Consider the following 24,635-nt stretch of genomic DNA (forward strand, 5'->3'; position numbering starts at 1 on the left):
TTAATACCTTCCACAGAGCATCTCTATCAACTCTATCATATGCCTTCTCCAGATCCATAAATGCTACATACAAATCCATTTGCTTTTCTAAGTATTTCTCACATACATTTTTCAAAGCAAACACCTGATCCACACATCCTCTACCACTTCTGAAACCACACTGCTCTTCCCCAATCTGATGCTCTGTACATGCCTTCACCCTCTCAATCAATACCCTCCCATATAATTTGCCAGGAATACTCAACAAACTTATACCTCTGTAATTTGAGCACTCACTCTTATCCCCTTTGCCTTTGTACAATGGCACTATGCACGCATTCCGCCAATCCTCAGGCACCTCACCATGAGTCATACATACATTAAATAACCTTACCAACCAGTCAACAATACAGTCACCCCCTTTTTTAATAAATTCCACTGCTATACCATCCAAACCTGCTGCCTTGCCGGCTTTCATCTTCCGCAAAGCTTTTACTACCTCTTCTCTGTTTACCAACTCATTTTCCCTAACCCTCGCACTTTGCACACCACCTCGACCAAAACACCCTATATCTGCCACTCTATCATCAAACACATTCAACAAACCTTCAAAATACTCCATCTCCTTCTCACATCACCACTACTTGTTATCACCTCCCCATTTGCGCCCTTCACTGAAGTTCCCATTTGCTCCCTTGTCTTACGCACTTTATTTACCTCCTTCCAGAACGTCTTTTTATTCTCCCTAAAATTTAATGATACTCTCTCACCCCAACTCTCATTTGCCCTTTTTTCACCTCTTGCACCTTTCTCTTGACCTCCTGTCTCTTTCTTTTATACGTCTCCCACTCAATTTCATTTTTTCCCTGCAAAAATCGTCCAAATGCCTCTCTCTTCTCTTTCACTAATACTCTTACTTCTTCATCCCACCACTCACTACCCTTTCTAATCAACCCACCTCCCACTCTTCTCATGCCACATACATATATATATATGTATATGTATATATGGGTATGTTTGAAGGAATAGTGGTTCCAACAATGTTGTATGGTTGCGAGGCGTGGGCTATGGATAGAGTTGTGCGCAGGAGGATGGATGTGCTGGAAATGAGATGTTTGAGGACAATGTGTGGTGTGAGGTGGTTTGATCGAGTAAGTAATGTAAGGGTAAGAGAGATGTGTGGAAATAAAAAGAGCGTGGTTGAGAGAGCAGAAGAGGGTGTTTTGAAATGGTTTGGGCACATGGAGAGAATGAGTGAGGAAAGATTGACCAAGAGGATATATGTGTCGGAGGTGGAGGGAACGAGGAGAAGAGGGAGACCAAATTGGAGGTGGAAAGATGGAGTGAAAAAGATTTTGTGTGATCGGGGCCTGAACATGCAGGAGGGTGAAAGGAGGGCAAGGAATAGAGTGAATTGGAGCGATGTGGTATACCAGGGTTGACGTGCTGTCAGTGGATTGAATCAAGGCATGTGAAGCGTCTGGGGTAAACCATGGAAAGCTGTGTAGGTATGTATATTTGCGTGTGTGGACATATGTATATACATGTGTATGGGGGTGGGTTGGGCCATTTCTTTCGTCTGTTTCCTTGCGCTACCTCGCAAACGCGGGAGACAGCGACAAAGCAAAAAAAAAAAAAAAAATATATATTTTCATATTTCATTTATCATACTTTGACGGTCTCCCGCATTAGCAAGGTAGTGCAATGAAACAGACAAAAGAATGACCCAACCCACCCACATACACATGTATATACATAAACACCTACACATGCAAATATACATACCTATACATTTCAATGTATACATATATATATACACACACAGACATATACATATATACATATGTACCTATTCATACATGCTACCTTCATCCGTTCCCGCCGCCATCCCACCCCACACGAAATGACACCCTCCTCCCCTGTGTGCGCGTGAAGTAGCGCTAGGAAAGGACAAAAAAGGCCACATTCGTTCACACTCAGTCTCTAGTTGTCATGTGCAATGTACCGAAACCATAGATCCCTTTCCAAATCAAGGCCTCACAAAACTTTCCATGGTTTACCACATACGCTTCACATGCCCTGGTTCAATCCACTGACAGCACGCTGACCCCGGCATACCACATCGTTTCAATTCACTTTATTCCTTGCACGCCCTTCACTCTCCTCTATGTTCAGGTCCCAATCGTTCAAAATCTTTTTCACTCCATCCTTCCGCCTCCAATTTGGTCTCACACTTACCCTCGTTCCCTCCACCTCTGACACATATATCCTCTTTGTCAACCTTTCCTCACTCATTCACTCCATGTGACCAAACCATTTCAAAACACCCTCTTCTACTCTCTCAACCACACTCTTTTTATTACCTCACATCTCTCTTACCCTTTCATTACTTACTCGATCAAACCATCTCACATCACATATTGTCCTGAAACATCTCATTTCCAATACATCCACCCTCCTCCGCACAAACCTATCTACTGCCCATGCCTCACAACCATATAACATTGTCTGAACCACTATTCCTTCAAACAAACACATTTTTGCTCTCTGAGATAACGTTCTTGCCTTCCACACATTCTTCAACACTCCCAGAACCTATGCCCCCTCCCCCACCCTGTGACTCACTTCTGCTTCCATGGTTACATCCACTGCCAAATCCACTCCCAGATATCTAAAACACTTCACTTCCTCCAGTTTTTCTCCATTCAAACTTGCCTCCCAACCTACTAACCTTGCTCTTATTCACATTTACTCTCGGCTTTCTTCTTTCACACACTTTACCAAGCTCAGTCACCAACTTCTGCAGTTTCTCACCCAAATCAGCCACCAGCACTGTATCATCAGCAAACAACAACTCACTCACTTCCCAAACCCTCTCATCTACAACAGACTGCATACATGCCCCTCTCTCCAAAACTCTTGCATTCACCTCCCTGACAACCCCATCCATAAACAAATCAAACAGCCATTGAGACATCACACACCCCTGCTGCAAACTGACCTTCACTGGATACCACTCACTTTCCTCTCTTCCTACTCATACAAATGCCTTACATCCTCAATAAAATCTTTTCACTGCTAATAGTAGCTTACCTCCCACACCACATACTCTTAATACCTTCCACAGAGCATCTCTATAAACTCTATCATATGCCTTCTCCAGATCCATAAATGCTACATACAAATCCATTTGCTTTTCTAAGTATTTCTCACATACGTTCTTCAAGGCAAACACCTGATCCACACATCCTCTACCTCTTCTGAAACCATATATATTCATTTATTCATTATACTTTGTCACTGTCTCCAGCGTTACTGCAGTAGCACAAGGAAACAGACGAAAGAATGGACCAACCTATCCACATACACATGTTTATACATACACATCCACACATGCACATATACATACCTATACATCTCATCGTATACATATATATTCACACAGAGACGTATACATATATACACATGTACATAATTCATACTGTCTGCTCTTATTCATACTCGTCGCCAACCCACCACACATGAAGTGACAAACCCCTCCCCCTGCAGGTGCGCGAGGTAGCGCTAGGAAAAGACAACAAAGGCCATATTCATTCACACTCAGTCTCTAGCTGTCATGTAATAATGAACTGAAGCCACACCTCCCTTTCCACATCCAGGCCCTACAGAACTTTCTATGGTTTACCCCAGACGCTTCACATGCTCTGGTTCAATCCATTGACAGCACATAGACCCCGATATACCACATCGTTCCAATTTACTCTATTCCTTGCACACCTTTCACCCTCCTGCATGTTCAGGCCCCGATCACTCAAAATCTTTTTCACTCCATCTTTCCACCTCCAATTTGGTCTCCCACTTCTCCTCGTTCCCTCCACCTCTGACACATATATCCTCTTGGTCAATCTTTCCTCACTCATTTCTCCATGTGCCCAAACCATTTCAAAACACCCTCTTCTTCTCTCTCAACCACACTCTTTTTATTACCACACATCTCTCTTACTTTTTCATTACTTACTCGAACAAACCACCTCACACCAGATATTGTCCTAAAACATCTAATTTCCAACACATCCACCCTCCTCCGCACAACTCTACCTATAGCCCATGCCTCGCAACCATATAACATTGTTGGAACCACTATTCCTTCGAACATACCCAGTTTTGCTCTCCGAGATAACGTTCTCACCTTCCACACGTTTTTCAACGCTCCCAGAACTTTTGCCCCCTCCCACCCTATGACTCACTTCCGCTTCCATGGTTCCATCCGCTGCCAAATCCACTCCCAGATATCTAAAACACTTCAGTTCCTCCAGTTTTTCTCCATTCAAACGTACCTCCCAATTGACTTGTCCCTCAACCCTACTCCCTACTGTACCTAATAACCTGTGCTGAAAAAGCACTGGTGATTTGGAATTCCTGGTTTAAAAAGAGATATACATAAGTATATGTATGTAAGTAGGAGATATGGCCAGAGAGCATTATTGGATTACGTGTTAATTGATAGGCGCGCAAAAGAGCGACTTTTGGATGTTAATGTGCCGAGAGGTGCAACTGGAGGGATGTCTGATCATTATCTTGTGGAGGCGAAGGTGAAGATTTGTAGAGGTTTTCAGAAAAGAAGATTGTTGGGGTGAAGAGAGTGGTGAGAGTAAGTGAGCCTGGGAAGGAGACTTGTGTGAGGAAGTACCAGGCGAGACTGAGTACAGACTGGAAAAAGGTGAGAACACAGGACATAAGGGGAGTGGGGGAGGAATGGGATGTATTTAGGGAAGCTGTGATGGCTTGCGCAAAAAATGCTTGTGGCATGAGAAGCGTGGGAGGTGGGCAGATTAGAAAGGGTAGAGTGGTGGAATGAAGAAATAAGTTCATTAGTGAAAGAGAAGACAGAGGCATTGGGACAATTTTTGCAGGGAAATAATGCAAATGACTGGGAGATGTATAAAAGAAAGAGGAAGGAGGTCAAGAGAAAGGTGCAAGAGGTGCAAAAGAGGGCAAATGAGAGTTGGGGTGTCAGAGTATCATTAAATTTTGGGGAGAATAAAAAGATGTTTTGGAGGGAGGTAAATAAAGTGCATAAGACAAGGGAACAAATGGGAACTTCAGTGAAGGGGGCTAATAGGGAGGTGATAACAAGTAGTGGTGATGTGAGGAGATGAAGTGAGTATTTTGAAGGTTTGTTGAATGTTTGATGATAGAGTGGCAGATGTAGGGTGTTTTGGTCGAGGTGGTGTGCAAAGTGAGAGGGTTAGGGAGAATGATTTGATAAACAGAGAAGAGGTACTAAAAGCTTTATGGAAGATGAAAGCCGGCAAGGCAGTGGGTTTGGATGGTATTGCAGTGGAATTTATTAAAAAAGGGGGTGACTGTATTGTTGACTGGTTGGTAAGGTTATTTAATGTATGTATGACTCAAGGTGAGGTGCCTGAAGAATGGCGGAATGCTTCCATAGTGCCATTGTACAAAGGCAAAGGGGATAAAAGTGAGTGCTTAAATTACAGAGGTATAAGTTTGTTGAATATTCCTGGGAAATTATATAGGAGGGTATTAACTGAAAGGGTGAAGGCATGTACAGAGCATCAGACTGGGGAAGAGTGGTAGAGGATGTGTGGATCAGGTGCTTGCTTTGAAGAATATATGCGAGAAATACTTAGAAAAGCAAATGTATTTGTATGTACCATTTATGGATCTGGAGAAGGCACACGACAGAGTTGACAGAGATGCTCTGTGGAAGGTATCAAGAATATATGGTGTGGGAGGCAAGTTGTTAGAAGCAGTGAAAAGTTTTTATCGAGGATGTAAGGCATGTGTACATGTAGGAAGAAAGAAAAGTGATTGGTTCTCAGTGAATGTTGGTTTGCAGCAGAGGTGTGTGATGTCTCCATGATTGTTTAATTTGTTTATGGATGGGGTTGTTAGGGAGGTGAATGCAAGAGTTTTGGAAAAAGGGGCAAGTATGCAGTCTGTTGTGGATGAGAGAGCTTGGGAAGTGATTCAGTTGTTGTTCGCTGATGGTACAGCGCTGGTGACTGATTCGTGTGAGAAACTGCAGAAGCTGGTGACTGACTTTGGTACAGCGAGTGAAAGAAGAAAGCTGAGAGTAAATGTGAATAAGAGCAAGGTTATTAGGTACAGTAGGGTTGAGGGACAAGTCAATTGGGAGGCAAGTTTAATTGGAGTAAAACTGGAGGAAGTGAAGTGTTTTAGATATCTGGGAGTGGATTTGGCAGTGGATGGAATCATGGAAGCGGAAGTGAATCATAAGGTGGGGGAGGGGGAGAAAATTCTGGACGCGTTGAAGAATGACTTCAGGGGGCAAATGGGGAGGTGATAAGTAGTGACAATGTTAGAAGGGGATGAAGTGAGCATTTTGAAGGTTTGTTGAATGTGTTTGATGATAGAGTGGCAGATATCGGGTGTTTTGGTCGAGGTGGTGTGCAAAGTGAGAGGGTTTGGGAGAATGACTTGGTAAACAGAGAAGAGGTAGTAAAAGCTTTACGGAAGATGAAAGCCGGCAAGGCAGCGGGTTTGGATGGTATTGCAGTGGAATTTATCAAAAAAGGGGGTGACTGTGTTGTTGACTGGTTGATAAGGTTATTTAATGTATGTATACCTCATGGTGAGGTGCCTGAGGATTGGCGGAATGCTTGCATAGTGCCATTGTACAAAGGCAACGGGGATAAAGGCGAGTGCTCAAACTACAAAGATATAAGTGTCGAGTATTCCTGGGAAATTATATTGGAGAGTACTGATTGACAGGTTGAAGGCATGTACACAGCATCAGACTGGGGAAGAGCAGTGTGGTTTCAGAAGTGGTAGAGGATGTGTGAATCAGGTGTTTGCTTTGAAGAATATATGTGAAAAATACTTAGAAAATCAATGGATTTAATTTGTTTATAGATGGGGTTGTTAGGGATGTGAATGCAAGAGTTTTGAAGAGAGGGGCAAGTATGCAGTCTGTTGTGGATGAGAGAGCTTGGGAAGTGAGTCAGTTGTTGTTTGCTGATGATACAGCGTTGGTGGCTGATTCGGTTGAGAAACTGAAGAAGCTGGTAACTGAGTTTGGTAAAGTGTGTGAAAGAAGAAAGCTGAGAGTAAATGTGAATAAGAGCAAGGTTATTAGGTACAGTAGGGTTGAGGGATGAGTCAATTGGGAGGTAAGTTTGAATGGAGAAAAACTGGAGGAAGTGAAGTGTTCTAGATATCTGGGAGTGGATTTGGCAGCGGATGGAAACATGGAAGTGAGTCATAGGATGGGAGAAGGGGCGAAAGTTCTGGGAGCGTTGAAAAATGTGTGGAAGGCGAGAATGTTATTCAGAAAGCAAAAATGGGTATGTTTGAAGGAATAGTGGCTACGACGATGTTATATGGTTGCGAAGCATGGGCTACAGATAGAGTTGTGCGGAGGAGGGTGAATGTGATGGAAAACAGATGTTTGAGGAAAATATGTGGTGTGATGTGGTTTGATCGAGTAAGTAATGAAAGGGTAAGAGATGTGTGGTAATAAAAAGAGTGTGGTTGAGAGAGCAGAAGAAGGTGTTTTGAAATGGTTTGGTCACAGAGAAAATGAGCGAGGAAAGATTGATTAAGAGGATATATGTGTGGAGGGAACGAGGAGAAGTGGGAGACCAAATTGGAGGTGGAAAGATGGAGTGAAAAAGATTTTGAGTGATTGGGGTCTAAACATGCAGGAGGGTGAAAGGCGTGCAAGGAATAGAGTGAACTGGAACGATGTGATATACTGGGGTCGATGTGCTGTCAATGGATTGAACCAGGGAATGTGAAGTGTCTGGGGTAAACCACTGAAAGTTTTGTGGGGCCTGGATGTGGAAAGGGAGCTGTGGTTTCGGTGCATTATAAATGACAGCTAGAGACTGACTGTGAACGAATGTGGCCTTTGTTGTCTTTTCCTAGCGCTACCTCAAGCACATGTGGGGGGAGGGGGGTTGTCATTTCATGTGTGGCGAGGTAACAACGGGAATGAATAAGGGCAGACAGTATGAATTATGTACATGTGTACATATGTATATGTCTGTGTGTATATATATGTACACATCGAGATGTATAGTTATGTATATGTGCTATGTGTGGATGTGTAAGTATATAAATGTGTATGTGGGTGGGTTGAGCCATTCTTTCGTCTGTTTCCTTGTGCTGCGTCGCTAATGCAGGAGACAGTGACAAAGTATAATAAATAAATAAATAATATATATATATATATATATATATATATATATATATATATATATATATATATATATATATATATATATATATATATATCTATTCTATTTTGCTTTGTCGCTGTCTCCCGCATTTTTGAGGTAGCGCAAGGAAACAGACGAAAGAAATGGCCCAACCCACCCCCATACACATGTATATACATACACGTCCCCACACGCAAATATACATACCCATACATCTCAATGTACACATACATATACACACATAGACATTTACATATATACACATGTACATAATGTACATAAATAAATAAATAAATATATATATATATATATATATATATATATATATCGTCAGCTGACGATAGCTGACACAGAGGAGGCCGTCAGCATCGCTGTCCTGGTGTTGGTCCTCTCCATCTCACCCATCATCATCCTTCTCGTCAGGAAGGCCACACACATGGTACAGATTTTCTTGGACACCCTGGCGGTGAAGATGGCACAACTGAAGACAGAGAAGAGGTGAAGTGATAGACTCCTGTACCAGATGTTGCCGATGGTTGTGGCCAAGCAACTGAGGCAGAAGAAACAAGTGCCAGCCGAGAGTTTTGAGAGCGCTACCATCTACTTCAGCGACATTGTGGGCTTCGAGGAGCTCTGTACGGAGAGCTCACCCCTGCAGATAGTGACCCTGCTCAACTCCCAGTACAAGGTGTTTGACTCCCGGCTCGAGCGTTACGACGTGTACAAGGTCGAGACGATTGGTGACGCGTACATGGTGGTGTCTGGAGTGCCCAAGAGGAACGGTCACAAGCACGCCACAGAGATCGGTTGTATGGCTCTGGACCTGCGTCACGCCGTGCAATCCATTCCCATACCACACAGACCAGGCTGCTTCCTGCAGCCATGAGGATCCAGATCTCCCTCAGTACACGTATAGCACTAATGTCTGCTGGAGGATTCATCATGGACTACCGTGGCTATATCAACGTCAAGGGTAAGGGTGAAATGGCCACGTACTGGCTAGAGGGCCGGGACGGCCTGCAGTTACACGACACAGAGATGGACATGCTTATTGACGGGGATGGAGGCGGGACCAGTAACCCAGCCTTCCTGCAGATGGTAGACGAGCTCGAAGACTCGCCGGAGGTCAAGAAGAAGAACCAGGGCTTCACCAAGTCTTCGTCTCGGTAGATGGGGGACGAGAGGAACCACACGGGACCACTGGCAGAGATAAGACCCAGACGAAGATATAGGGAAAAAGAGGCATTTTTATTCCATGTGGTCATCCAGGAACCTTCAAGATCTGTACGGGTTTGGAAGGTAAATGGAGTCTCTCTTGGCCATGTATTGCTGAATGCAGTTGTATATCATACATTGCAAAGCCCGCTTGACGTAGCAAGGGATTCTGTAGATAAAGTACGAAAACCGGAGTAGATAATTCAAGAATGGAGGGTCAGTGTCCATGGGGAGTGATGAACAGGTTATTTAATGTGTGAAACGCAATAATTGTGTAGTTTGCTTGTAGGTTGTGTTTATATGTATAGAAGAGTCAAAGAATTTATTTGATTATATATATATATATATATATATATATATATATATATATATATATATATATATATTATCCCTGGGGATAGGGGAGAAAGAATACTTCCCACGTATTCCCTGCGTGTCGTAGAAGGCGACTAAAAGGGGAGGGAAGGGGGGGCTGGAAATCCTCCCCTCTCTTTTTTTTTAATTTTCCAAAAGAGGGAACAGAGAAGGGGCCCAGGTGAGGATATTCCCTCAAGGGCCCAGTCCTCTGTTCTCAACGCTACCTCGCTAATGCGGGAAATGGCGAATAATATGAAAGAAAATATATATATATATATATATATATATATATATATATATATATATATATATATATATATATATATATATATATATTATTATTATTATTATTATACTTTGTCGCTGTCTCCCGCGTCTGCGAGGTAGCGCAAGGAAACAGACGAAAGAAATGGCCGAACCCACCCCCATACACATGTATATACATACGTCCACACACGCAAATATACATACCTACACAGCTTTCCATGGTTTACCCCAGACGCTTCACATGCCTTGATTCAATCCACCGACAGCACGTCAACCCCGGTATACCACATCGCTCCAATTCACTCTATTCCTTGCCCTCCTTTCACCCTCCTGCATGTTCAGGCCCTGATCACACAAAATCTTTTTCACTCCATCTTTCCACCTCCAATTTGGTCTCCCTCTTCTCCTCGTTCCCTCCACCTCCGACACATATATCCCCTTGGTCAATCTTTCCTCACTCATTCTCTCCATGTGCCCAAACCATTTCAAAACACCCTCTTCTGCTCTCTCAACCACGCTCTTTTTATTTCCACACATCTCTCTTACCCTTACGTTACTTACTCGATCAAACCACCTCACACCACACATTGTCCTCAAACATCTCATTTCCAGCACATCCATCCTCCTGCGCACAACTCTATCCATAGCCCACGCCTCGCAACCATACAATATTGTTGGAACCACTATTCCTTCAAACATACCCAAACATAACACATTTCACTTCCTCCAGTGTTTCTCCATTCAAACTCACCTCCCAATCGACTTGACCCTCAACCCTACTGTACCTAATAACCTTGCTCTTATTCACATTTACTCTTAACTTTCTTCTTTCACACACTTTACCAAACTCAGTCACCAGCTTCTGCAGTTTCTCACATGAATCAGCCACCAGCGCTGTATCATCAGCGAACAACAACTGACTCACTTCCCAAGCTCTCTCATCCCCAACAGACTTCATACTTGCCCCTCTTTCCAAAACTCTTGCATTCACCTCCCTAACAACCCCATCCATAAACAAATTAAACAACCATGGAGACATCACACACCCCTGCCGCAAACCTACATTCACTGAGAACCAATCACTTTCCTCTCTTCCTACATGTACACATGCCTTACATCCTCAATAAAAACTTTTCACTGCTTCTAACAACTTGCCTCCCACACCATATATTCTTAATACCTTCCACAGAGCATCTCTATCAACTCTATCATATGCCTTCTCCAGATCCATAAATGCTACATACAAATCCATTTGCTTTTCTAAGTATTTCTCACATACATTCTTCAAAGCAAACACCTGATCCACACATCCTCTACCACTTCTGAAACAGCGACAAAGCAAAATAGAATAGATATATATATATATATATCTATTCTATTTTGCTTTGTCGCTGTCTCCCGCGTTTGCATGGTAGCGCAAGGAAACAGACGAAAGAAATGGCCCAACCCACCCCCATACACATGTATATACATACACGTCCCCACACTTAAATATACATACCCATACATCTCAATGTACACATACATATACACACACAGACATATACATATATACACATGTACATAATTCATACTGTCTGCCTTTATTCTTTCCCATCGCCACCTCGCCACACATGGAATAACATCCCCCTCCCCCCCTCATGTGTGCGAGGTAATGCATGAGGGGGGAGGGGGATGTTATCCATGTGTGGCGAGGTGTGTGTATATGAGTGGATGGGCCATTCTTCGTCTGTTTCCCAGTGCTAGCTCACAATAAATGAGAACTAGAGAATGGATGTGAACAATTGCATCCTTTCTTTATCTGTTCCTCACAAGTATGAAAAAAAAAATCATAAGACTTCCAATTTAGTTTGGAGTTCTGTCATTTAGTTTCACAGTCATAAATATCAACCTTGATGGTTTCCTTATTGTATGCATTTTCTAGGGCTTTGCTCGAGTGTCATTATTTACATTTGCAGGGGTGTGTATCCTCTTATGTCTAATATTCCTGGTCTTGCTGCCCATTCCATCAGTTTCTTTTCATATTTGTTCCCTGTTACCTACATTTAAAAGGTATGGTTAGGAAGACACAATCAATGACCATCTACAAATACCCTCTCATGTTATGAAAATATCATCAATCCTGCACTTACCATCCGTAGCCAAGCTCCACACTATTTCATGGCTGCCATTATTGCTTCACACGTCCTGATTCATCCTACTAGTTCATATCAATGCCCCCCCCTCCCCATTCCTGAATCAATCCAAGTCATTCTGTTGTATGGACACCTCTCACCCTCCTGAGTAACAAGGGCATGATACCTCAAAGCTTATTCCACTAATCCTTCCATCACCCTCTTAGTATAATTGGCAGTGGCAAGTATGTCAAAGTAGAACTGTATCAGCACTAGGGCCATGCATACCACACACATCAAGACTCAGTCTTAAAGATGATTACAAACACATCACACATTTCTGATGCATCCATAAGGGTCAGGTCTAATAATCTGACAAGACTTCAAATAAATCTTATGCACAATTGTAGTTATAGATATATTTCAAAATTATAGCAATCTACTTACAGCACTTAGCACTTCATCTCTGTGTGCTTCTACACCACCGAAAGTTGCCACCAGAATGTCAGTACGAATATTCCACATCCTCAGAGCATGATCTTTGCTGACTGACAGAAGTAAATTGGGGTCACGAGGATGGAACTTCAGCTCGTTGATGGCATTCCCATGACCTTCATGAAAAAGTGAAAAAATCTGGTTTATAAAAATGGGAATATTGTGAAGTTGTGAGAGTTCCTCATCATAAACTCAATAATGACAGGCATAATTTTCATTAAAACTGCAACATAACCAAACTCTAAATAAAAATATTTTTAAGGAGCAATATGTGAGACATGATGTCAACAACTATCTAGAATACACTTAGTGTAATAAGGGAAGGAGTCAGATAATTAATCTTTTTTAAATCTTATCACAATGGATGTTAGCATAACATTGCTGTGAACTACACAACTGTATTCTATTTATAAAACTGGCTTGCATAACTGCTGCTAGCTAAATTTTCAGGATCCTTGGAAATGTTTACTCTCTCTACTCTGGAAAAATTGCTAGTCTGACAACAGCTTGTTTCTAACTATTCCATACTAAAGACATTCCCTGTACCAGCAAACTTCAGGGAAAACAACAATGTTTTTGAAGAAGGTTTATAATGCAAGCAAAAAAGTGGGAATATCAGTGAATAGGGCAAATGGGAAAACGGTAACAGGTGGAGATAAGGTGAAGACGAGATGGAGTGAGTTTGTTGAATGTTTGATAACAAGTTTGATGATGTAGTGTTTAGATCAGGGAAGTATGCAAAGTGAAAGTCATGGGAAGTGGTTAAGAGAAAAGATACAGGTAGTGGGTAAAGTCCTCCAGATATGAAATGTGGCAAGATTGCCAGAGAGGATATAGTGAAGCTAGCAAAGATTTTCAATGTATGTATGCATCATGGTAAGGTGCCTCAAGAATAGCTGTATAATGCCATGGGATAGAGGCAAGGGGAAGAAAGACGAGTGTTCAAAGTACAGAGGTATAAGTTTATTGAGAGTAGGTAGTAGCTGGTAGGTAGTCAATGATTAGGGAGGTATATTACTAGTACTACCTGCCTAGGTTTAGTGTCAGCTGCATGGTAAGCCAGCACTTTAGTGGATGTCAAGTTACACTAGTTTGACCCAGATAGCAGTCTTTTCTTTCTGCCTCACCCACACATGGACTAGCATTCTGTCCACAAACATGTGATCTCTTCTTGTCACATATTTGACAACACTTCAACTCACATAGCTTTCTTCTTAACTCTAGATTTTCCAGTGGTAAGCAATATGCGATATCCCTGCCTTTTGGCAATATGGTAGGAGCAATAGTACGGAAAACCTATGCAGGACCATTAAGCAGTAGTAGTAGATTGGAGCATTAGGTAGCAGTCAGTAAGAACATTAGGTAGGAGCCTCTGCAAACACTGCACTAAAGTTGCCCTCTGCCATTTGCATGTCAAGGATGAGGCACTAAACTGAGACCAAGAAGAAAACTGGAGTTCACTAGTTATGGAGACTATTGTCATGGACACCCCCTCGATGGAGTTCCAAGTGTGAGCAAGCATCAGAGATATAGATAGGATAGACAGAGTATCTTGAAAGTAGTAACGGAAAGTGGTAACTGACAGGGTGATGGAATGCACAGAGCATCAGAGTGGGGAGGACCAAAGTGATTTCAGGAGTGGCAGAGATTGTGTGGATCAGGTGTTTCCTTTGAAGAATGTGCATCAGAAATACTTATGAGAAACAGAAGGGCATGTATGTAGCATTTTTGGATCAGGAGAAAGCATGGGATAGGCTTGATAATTTTTTTTTTTTTTTTTTTTTTTTTTTTTATACTTTGTCGCTGTCTCCCGCGTTTGCGAGGTAGCGCAAGGAAACAGACGAAAGAAATGGCCCAACCCTCCCCATACACATGTATATACATACGTCCACACACGCAAATATACATACCTACACAGCTTTCCATGGTTTACCCCGGACGCTTCACATGCCTTGATTCAATCCACTGACAGCACGTCAACCCCTGTAAACCACATCGCTCCAATTCATTCTATTCCTTGCCCTCCTTTCACCCTCCTGCATGTTCAGGCCCCGATCACACAAAATCCTTTTCACTCCATCTTTCCACCTCCAATTTGGTCTCCCTCTTCTCCTCGTTCCCTCCACCTCCGACACATATATCCTCTTGGTCAATCTTTCCTCACTCATTCTCTCCATGTGCCCAAACCATTTCAAAACACCCTCTTCTGCTCTCTCAACCACGCTCTTTTTATTTCCACACATCTCTCTTACCCTTACGTTACTTACTCGATCAAACCACCTAACACCACACATTGTCCTCAAACATCTCATTTCCAGCACATCCATCCTCCTGCGCACAACTCTATCCATAGCCCACGCCTCGCAACCATACAACATTGTTGGAACTACTATTCCTTCAAACATACCCATTTTTGCTTTCCGGGATAATGTTCTCGACTTCCACACATTTTTCAAGGCTCCCAAAATTTTCGCCCCCTCCCCCACCCTATGATCCACTTCCGCTTCCATGGTTCCATCCGCTGACAGATCCACTCCCAGATATCTAAAACACTTCACTTCCTCCAGTTTTTCTCCATTCAAACTCACCTCCCAATCGACTTGACCCTCAACCCTACTGTACCTAATAACCTTGCTCTTATTCACATTTACTCTTAACTTTCTTCTTCCACACACTTTACCAAACTCCGTCACCAGCTTCTGCAGTTTCTCACATGAATCAGCCACCAGCGCTGTATCATCAGCGAACAACAACTGACTCACTTCCCAAGCTCTCTCATCCCCAACAGACTTCATACTTGCCCCTCTTTCCAAGACTCTTGCATTTACCTCCCTAACAACCCCATCCATAAACAAATTAAACAACCATGGAGACATCACACACCCCTGCCGCAAACCTACATTCACTGAGAACCAATCACTTTCCTCTCTTCCTACACGTACACATGCCTTACATCCTCGATAAAAACTTTTCACTGCTTCTAACAACTTTCCTCCCACACCATATATTCTTAGTACCTTCCACAGAGCATCTCTATCAACTCTATCATATGCCTTCTCCAGATCCATAAATGCTACATACAAATCCATTTGCTTTTCTAAGTATTTCTCACATACATTCTTCAAAGCAAACACCTGATCCACACATCCTCTACCACTTCTGAAACCACACTGCTCTTCCCCAATCTGATGCTCTGTACATGCCTTCACCCTCTCAATCAATACCCTCCCATATAATTTACCAGGAATACTCAACAAACTTATACCTCTGTAATTTGAGCACTCACTCTTATCCCCTTTGCCTTTGTACAATGGCACTATGCACGCATTCCGCCAATCCTCAGGCACCTCACCATGAGTCATACATACATTAAATAAACTTACCAACCAGTCAACAATACAGTCACCCCCTTTTTTAATAAATTCCACTGCAATACCATCCAAACCTGCTGCCTTGCCGGCTTTCATCTTCCGCAAAGCTTTTACTACCTCTTCTCTGTTTACCAAATCATTTTCCCTAACCCTCTCACTTTGCACACCACCTCGACCCAAACACCCTATATCTGCCACTCTGTCATCAGACACATTCAACAAACCTTCAAAATACTCATTCCATCTCCTTCTCACATCACCACTACTTGTTATCACCTCCCCATTTACGCCCTTCACTGAAGTTCCCATTTGCTCCCTTGTCTTACGCACCCTATTTACCTCCTTCCAGAACATCTTTTTATTCTCCCTAAAATTTACTGATAGTCTCTCACCCCAACTCTCATTTGCCCTTTTTTTCACCTCTTGCACCTTTCTCTTGACCTCCTGTCTCTTTCTTTTATACTTCTCCCACTCAATTGCATTTTTTCTCTGCAAAAATCGTCCAAATGCCTCTCTCTTCTCTTTCACTAATACTCTTACTTCTTCATCCCACCACTCACTACCCTTTCTAAACAGCCCACCTCCCACTCTTCTCATGCCACAAGCATCTTTTGCGCAATCCATCACTGATTCCCTAAATACATCCCATTCCTCCCCCACTCCCCTTACTTCCATTGTTCTCACCTTTTTCCATTCTGTACACAGTCTCTCCTGATACTTCTTCACACAGGTCTCCTTCCCAAGCTCACTTACTCTCACCACCTTCTTCACCCCAACATTCACTCTTCTTTTCTGAAAACCCATACTAATCTTCACCTTAGCCTCCACAAGATAATGATCAGACATCCCTCCAGTTGCACCTCTCAGCACATTGACATCCAAAAGTCTCTCTTTCGCACACCTGTCAATTAACACGTAATCCAATAACGCTCTCTGGCCATCTCTCCTACTTACATAAGTATACCTATGTATATCTCGCTTTTTAAACCAGGTATTCCCAATCATCAGTCCTTTTTTCAGCACATAAATCTACAAGCTCTTCACCATTTCCATTTACAACACTGAACACCCCATGCATACCAATTATTCCCTCAACTGCCACATTACTCACCTTTGCATTCAAATCACCCATCACTATAACCCGGTCTCGTGCACCAAAACCGCTAACACACTCATTTAGCTGCTCCCAAAACACTTGCCTCTCATGATCTTTCTTCTCATGCCCAGGTGCATATGCACCAATAATCACCCACCTCTCTCCATCAACTTTCAATTTTACCCATATGTGTTACAAATATGTAACACATTTTTATCAACAAAGAAAGGTGTGTGTTCATGTAAGTAAAAAAGGAGGGTGAGTGGATCCAGGTGAAGGCTGATTTGCAGCAGATTTGCAGCAAAGGTGTGTGATGTCACCATGACTGTTCAATCTATATATGGAGAGGGTGGCGAGGAGAAAGACTGTACGGTCTCTGGACAGGAAAAAAGAGAACCCCTAACTATCTTCCATGAATAATGTGTCTTGGTCAACCAAATACGTTAAACATGTCTATAGTGGGAAAAAAATGTGTTATGAAACACAAGATAAAACCCAAAGCTCAAGCTTTTAAAATTTCAAATGCTCTGAATGTGACTTGCTACTCAAGTGATGTAACAAAAAACATGAGAAGGCTTTTAAATGTCCGGACCAAAAACTAGATTCTAGTAACATGCCAGTAAACACAAAGATCAGTCTAGTAAATACTGAAGGATTGACAAAATCTCTGTTCATGAAATTTATTTATTTATTCAACCAAAACATAAGATTCATATCACATGTTCTTCAGTTTATTTTCATTATTTCCTGAGGCCAAACTTTTTTTTTTTTGGTGTATCTTCAGTTATATAATACACATGAGGGTGTTCATCATTAGAAACTTAATGGTCCTCATGTGGATCCACAGCAATGCTGGTTGCTTTCTGTTAATACACAAGAGTCAGGATGTTGTTGGTGTGCTTACAGCTCTTCATTTCAGGTAAGATCATCTAGTATATCCTTATCCTATCATTAGTGGGCTATGTGAAAACAAAACCCCTGCTTTTAGGCCCCATGCTCTGACCACTTTAACATGCTGATGACACAATTTTTGGAGTACACAGTTGAAGAAACTCTTCCCAGAGGAAATACCTTATGATAACATGATAACTTGGACATATTCCTCATTTAATTTACTAATTGGAATCTAAGCCCTCAAAACCTGTTTTGGCTACTGAATACCTCTCAACTTCTTGCTCTCATTACAAGATCTTACCTTCATAATCAGAATATATTGTGATAAATCAATTGAAAAAAGTGATCATGCAATGCTTTAGTTTGATCATGTGGTAACTGAATAAGTTAAAAGAGCCAAGATGAGACAGCATTTAAAGAGGAAATATTTAACTGTGGAAACTAACAGTTTCTATGTTAACATAAATTGGGAAATGATATTCATTTCAGTTACCTGAAACCTAAGTACTGGGGTGAAAAGTTGTGAAATGTATAATGAAGAGAGGAACCTGGGTACCTGTAGCCTTAAATATTCAGGGATAGTTAAAGACAGAGGAATGGATCAATAAAAGACGTCAACAAGCAAAGGAGCTTCAAAATGTGTTGCAGAAAAGATAAAGGCATCACTCCAGTCAGCCAAAGTTTGTAAGGCATAATACAGCAGGGAACAAGTATAGTACGACTTTTATGGAGGAACAAAAATTTTTGAAAAACCTATTGTGCTCAAAAAACAAAGAAACCCAAAAGTTTTCCATAAATTCAACATGAGTAAACTGTCGGTTAAAGAGAACGAGCGGTAAAGGATGACTGTAAGGATATGTAAGGATCTGAATGAAAAGATCGAAAGTGTTTTCTCAGTGAAAACCACTATAACCCTAACTCCAATGAAATGGAATGGGGGTCTTAGATATCTAGTAAAGACATCAACAAAATACTAAGAGGTCTTCACCCATGCATGGCTCACGAAATTTCATTTGCTGAAGATGTGTGTAGATACACTTTAAAAACCTTTTAAACTACTGCTCATGATGTCACTGAATAAAGGTGCAGTGCCAAGGAATTGGATAATAGCAAACTTTATACCCGTCTATAAGAAATGAGGTCAAGAGGAGGCACTGAACCACAGACCAGCCTCACTATTAAGTGTGCCTGTAAGGAACTGGTAAAAATAATCAGAAAGCATGTAGGCAATTTCTTGCAAAGGCAAAATTAACATTGTGAGAGAGAATATGGTTTCTGGGAAAGAAGGTCATGCATAATAAACATCTTAGATTTTTAAATTTTTTTTTTACACTGGAGGCTCCAATCACATGCAAAATCCACATCTAGGATGGGCCTTAATTGAAATACAGGGAAGATTATGAAAGGGAAAAAGAAGGGACAAGGGAAAGTATTTAAGAATTTTGGACGATGTGAAAAACCTGTGTTTTACAATATGCCAGGTAATAGTTACTGGGAAAGATAGGAGGAGGTAGAGTTCCAAAGCTTCGAGATGTTGGGAAGGAAACAGTTATCAAAATGGCCCACCCTTGAGTTGCCAACGGCCACAATCATATGATGCAGCAGAATGCCGAGTACGGTATGGTCTAGCTAAGGTAGGAGCATACAAGCAGTCAGCTCTTGGGAGAAATAACCAAAGTAATACCTATAGAAATGGGAAAGTTAACCAACACTGCTGCACAGGGTAAGAGGGTCAAGTTTTGACATGAGCCTGGGGGAACTTCTACGATGGACTGCTTTTGACTCGCCTCTGTCAAGTGAGGATGCAGAGCTAGAACCACCCCAGATGTGAATGAATCAATCCCTTGTATAAATGGAGCAACTGTTCAGAAGAAATTTCAACATCTAAACAGGACTCTCAGTTTCTCAAGAGCCAGACTTTGCCATTTCAGCAATGTGGGGTTTTTAAGAAAGCATGGACGTTACAGTAATACCAAGTATGTTCATCAAGTCAAGAAGTAGAATTACAGAGCTGTCAAAGAAGAGACAAAAGTTGAGGAATTTTTGATAGACATGGGTAGAAACTGGTCTTGAAGTCATTAAACTTAACTATATTTCATCTACCTCATTGAGATATCCTGTCTGGGTTTACTGAGGAAGTTGTGTCAAGATGATAAGCAGATCAAATGAGAGAAGGAGCAGAATTGAAGAATGTGGATGAATGCAATGTTGAGCCATAAGCATTCAAGTTCACCTGGTTATTTGTGGAAGAGAGGAAATCATTGAAAAAGAGAGTAAGGGATAGTACAGAACCTTGAGGGAGCTTAATATCAGACAAATGAAAAGGTTGAGGGTATTGTTTGCATATAAAATGCCAGAAAGCATTTGACATGGTACTGCAGGGGAAACTGATTAAGATGGATCTCCAGGCAGTGATAAAAGGGAGACTCCTTGCACAGAAATTTGTTGCAGCTGATGATAAACTAAACTTCTTCCTTGTGGAAATCAAAGATCAGTTTCATAAGAAAATAACAATAGTATTAATTTACAAGGAACAAATTAATCTATACGTTCCCTGCAAAAACACTTGAGATAGATGAAAGACTTAATCATCAGACAAGAGAAATTAGCAATGAAAATATTCTATCAAAGTTGGAAATTTTCACATAATGGCATCTATGTGGGGAGAATCCCTTTCTTGTAGCTTGGGGAATCAGCTTTACCTAGATCTGCTTGACAGTGCCCTAATACAATTAGTTGAGAAATCTACTCAATGAGAATATATCAAATTTAGTTCTAGGTATAAACGAGAATTTAATCATCAATGTTCAAGTTGGAGAGAAGTTTGATACAAGTGATTGCCAGCAAATTGCTTTTAAATTTCAACACTATCCATAATGCTGGTCATCACGATAGCTATGAAAATATACCAGATTTAGATTTGCAGATCTTATAGATTTTTGCATTGCTCTTGTCAGGCAAACTTGGAATGATATCATTAATGAAAGTTACGTGGGTATAGCTTGGAGAGCTTCAGCAAAATGTTTAAAGCAGTGAAGGAAATATACAGTGTCCACAAAAACCTTGTCCATCCCCATAAATTTTCAGCGGCGAAACATGGTTAAGGTTTATTGTGGGTAAAAGCATATGATGCTCTTAGGATGAAATCACTGTACATCTGGTTGCTGAGACTTAAGTTTCTAATGGTATGGGCACCAACAACCCACCTCAGTGTGCCCCAGGCTATATTTAAGGAAGGATGATCTTTCTTTACTCCTCCTGGCTGCCACTTTATTTTGGGAATTTTGTTTCTGGGTGCTGTATTTCTTCCACTTGTGCTTCAAGATGATTTATTCTTACCTGTAAGGAGGATTTAAGGATGGGAAAGGCTAAATTCTCACTTGTAAGCAAGAAAATGTGGGTACATGTGCTATTCATAAGCACACTGGGTACTCAGAATGCATGATCAGGTAGCCGTTTGCCAGTGCTCGTGGCCTCCCTGACAATGTCATCCAACTATCAAAACCTATCCCTGGTTGCCCAAAGAAAACTTATAGATCTACATATAACCTCCTACAATGAGAAATTTGGAGCAACCCTGCACCTCAGCCACTGAACTCAAGAAAAGCCATCAAAAACTTTAGGAAATGTCTCTCAAAGAATCATTCAACATTGCCAGCAAAAAGGACCATCCCATTCCCTCCTGCAAGCCATATGCCACACCCCTGCTTATGAAGCAATAAAATGCAAATGACTCAATTACAAAAATTACATAATAAGCAACAAAAGAGTAAGGCAGGGAAGGGTGAGGAGGCTGGAGGGTGCCACTTGGTATGACTCATTTAGAGCAAAGATGAAACCCTCAGATAGCATGATGATCTTGGGTTGCTTTGGTGGTGCTGTGAGTAGGAGAGGGTTGTACTTCTTATCTAAAAACACTAAAATGAACAGAGAGCAATACATCAAGGTACTAGAAGATCACCTGCTTACTTTCTATGAGGTTCCGAGTTGTGATCACTTTATGCAGGATAGAACACTCTGCTATAAGGCTTGAAAGGTGATGAAATGGTTATCAGAGGAAAATATTCAACTCTGCTGGAGTGGCCTGGGAACTATACAGACTTCAGCCCAACTGAAAACAGTAGGAATGATGAAAGTCGAGCTTCCTTCCTGCCTCATCTCATTAAGGAGATAAAGACCCTATGGACCCTAAACATGGACAAAAATATTTCAGGAACCTTGCCAATTCCATGCCCAGATGTTTGCAGATGGTAATCAAAGCCAAAGACGAGTGTGTGACATTGCCTTTGAAAATACATGGGGTGCAGATAAGGTTTTTTTGCAGACATTTTATGAGCCAACACATAGTACATGATCTTTTGCAATGCAAAGCTAAAATGGTGGTATGATAAAGAAATGTCCATTGTTTAAGAAAAGAGCACATATGAAACTCGGTGATAAAAACTAACATAGATAAAGCACATTAAGTAAGTCTGCTCTGACAAGAGACATACATCAAAGGAAACGTAAGTGTGAAGTTTTATGGGAGTTTTATGGATATTTTAGAAGCAAGGGAGTCATTAACCAGTCAACTGGTCCATTGATAGCTGAAAATCATTGGTTCAAGACAACAAATCCACAGAAAAGAACTTAATGATTTTTCACATTTTTACAGAAGATACAGCTCATGTTTCATATCCAATTTCACTGCAAGGAGAACAAAACGTTTTGAGACATACTGACATTGAGAATACACTATCAGCACTAAATGGAATGAAAATTTACAAGACAGTAAGCCCACAAGTTTTACATGATGATAATGTATGAGGCAAGATATGAGATAGCTACACCCTTGACTGCTCTTTTAAATATATTACTTGCCATGAGGAAAGTTCCAGAGGAATGAAAGCTTGCAAATGTAAAACCCTTTTTCAATAAAAGGCAATAAGTAACTGCTTTAGAAATTGTCTAATTAGAATAACATCTGTAGGTGGTACACTTATGGAAACCATGATTCAAGATAAGGTTGTAAACCATTTAGAAGACCACTGCTTAATAAAAGATCCTCAGCATGGCTTTGAATAAAATCATTCATGTTTAACAAATCTACTTGATTACTTTTATGAAAAAATCAATGTAAGAAGGTGATGTCATCGATCTAGATTCTCAAAAGGCATTCGATAAAGTTCCAATCAAAGGTTGTTAGCTAAAGTTAGGTCACAGGAAGGGGTGTATGAGAGATGTGATATGGCAGGGAATGCCAGGGTGAAACAATACTTTGAGGTGGTTTGGGCACGTGGAAAGAATGCAAGACTGGAAATTTACGAGAGCATTTGATAGTACAATTAAAGAGGTTGGTGTGAGAGGAAGACCACCTGTGACATGGGCAGATAGGGTGGAGGAATGCTGGAAAGAGAGAAATGGTGGAAGAATGCATGGAATGGTGTGTGCAAGGGAGGCATGTAAGGACATAGATAAGTGGAGACTCTTTTGCTGTGGCCACCCTTTTATGAGAGTTCCTGGAGGGAATGGGCATCAGAGATATAGAAAGACAAAATAGACCACATATGGAGTTATACTGAGGTGGTTAGGAAACTGGCTGACTGGCTATAAACAAAAGGTTGTTTTTAAAGGTCAAACCCTAGCATTGTTAAATGACAACAAAGATAAAAATTCTTAGTACCAGTTTTCTTTCTTATAAATATTAATGATATTGATGATGGGCTGTATTGTAAGATACTGAAATTTGCAGATGACACTAAGTTAGGATATAACTTGAACATTTGCAGATTCACACAGACACTCTGATGGACTAGGCTCACAGGTAGCAAATGGATTTTAATACTGATAAGTGCAAAGTTTTACTTCTCAGTAGCAAAAATGAAAAGGCAAGCTACAACAAAAGGTAACTGAGGAAAAAGGCTTGGGTGTAATAAGCTTTGGTGATCTAAAGCCAAGTAAGCATTGCACAGAGGCAGTTAAGAGGACAAATAAAATTCTTGGATTTATTGGATAGTGCTACTGAATTTAAATTCAAGAACATTATCCTTATTCTTTACAAGTTATTGGTGTGTCCCCATCTTGAAAATTGTGCTCAGTTTTGGTCACCCTAATTAAAAAAAAAAAAAAAAAAAAGACATAGGTAAACTGGAGAGAATATGGAGGCAAATGACCAAAATGATTCATGGACTGAAAAACAAATCCTATGAGAGCAGTCTAAATGACTTAAATACATTTAGCTCACAAATGAGAAGGATAAGAGGTAATCTAATACAGGCACTCACATTCATCAAAGGCTTTGATAATTCTTATATAACAAACTACTTAGGGAGAGACTTGCCTGCTTTCACTCGCAGTAATGGTTACAAACTTGTGGACAAATGTTTTACCTCAAACGAGGCAGAGTACTTTTTCTTCAACTGGAATGTTAATGTATATGGAATGATTTACCAATCACACTGATTGAAAGCAGTACTATAGATATATCTATGAACAGATGATAATCATTTTGCTTCAAATTCATGAATATTATTTGTGCCTGCTCAGCTACATAAAAAGCTAATAGCATTTTTCTATTTCAAATCTGTATGTCTTTCTACTCTTACCAAACTGATATATGTTTCAGATATCTTCCTCAAATAAAAAGAGCATCAAGGGTCCA

At 41.0% G+C, this 24,635-nt stretch overlaps 1 protein-coding gene and 1 pseudogene across 4 annotated transcripts in view; one reads left to right on the forward strand and one right to left on the reverse strand.

Moving 5' to 3' along the window:
- Positions 1-24,635, reverse strand: part of LOC139749163 (polycomb protein EED-like) — a 139,748-nt gene that overhangs the window by 41,465 nt on the left and 73,648 nt on the right. For all 4 annotated transcript variants that reach the window (XM_071662817.1, XM_071662818.1, XM_071662816.1 and 1 more), the window contains one exon: positions 12,587-12,750. In XM_071662817.1, the coding sequence (XP_071518918.1) occupies positions 12,587-12,750 (164 nt within the window). The remainder of the gene's footprint in view (positions 1-12,586; positions 12,751-24,635) is intronic.
- On the forward strand, positions 8,524-9,717 carry LOC139748950 (atrial natriuretic peptide receptor 2 pseudogene; annotated as a pseudogene).

This window comes from Panulirus ornatus, chromosome 6, assembly GCF_036320965.1.
Source record: "Panulirus ornatus isolate Po-2019 chromosome 6, ASM3632096v1, whole genome shotgun sequence".
Classification (NCBI taxonomy): domain Eukaryota; kingdom Metazoa; phylum Arthropoda; class Malacostraca; order Decapoda; family Palinuridae; genus Panulirus; species Panulirus ornatus.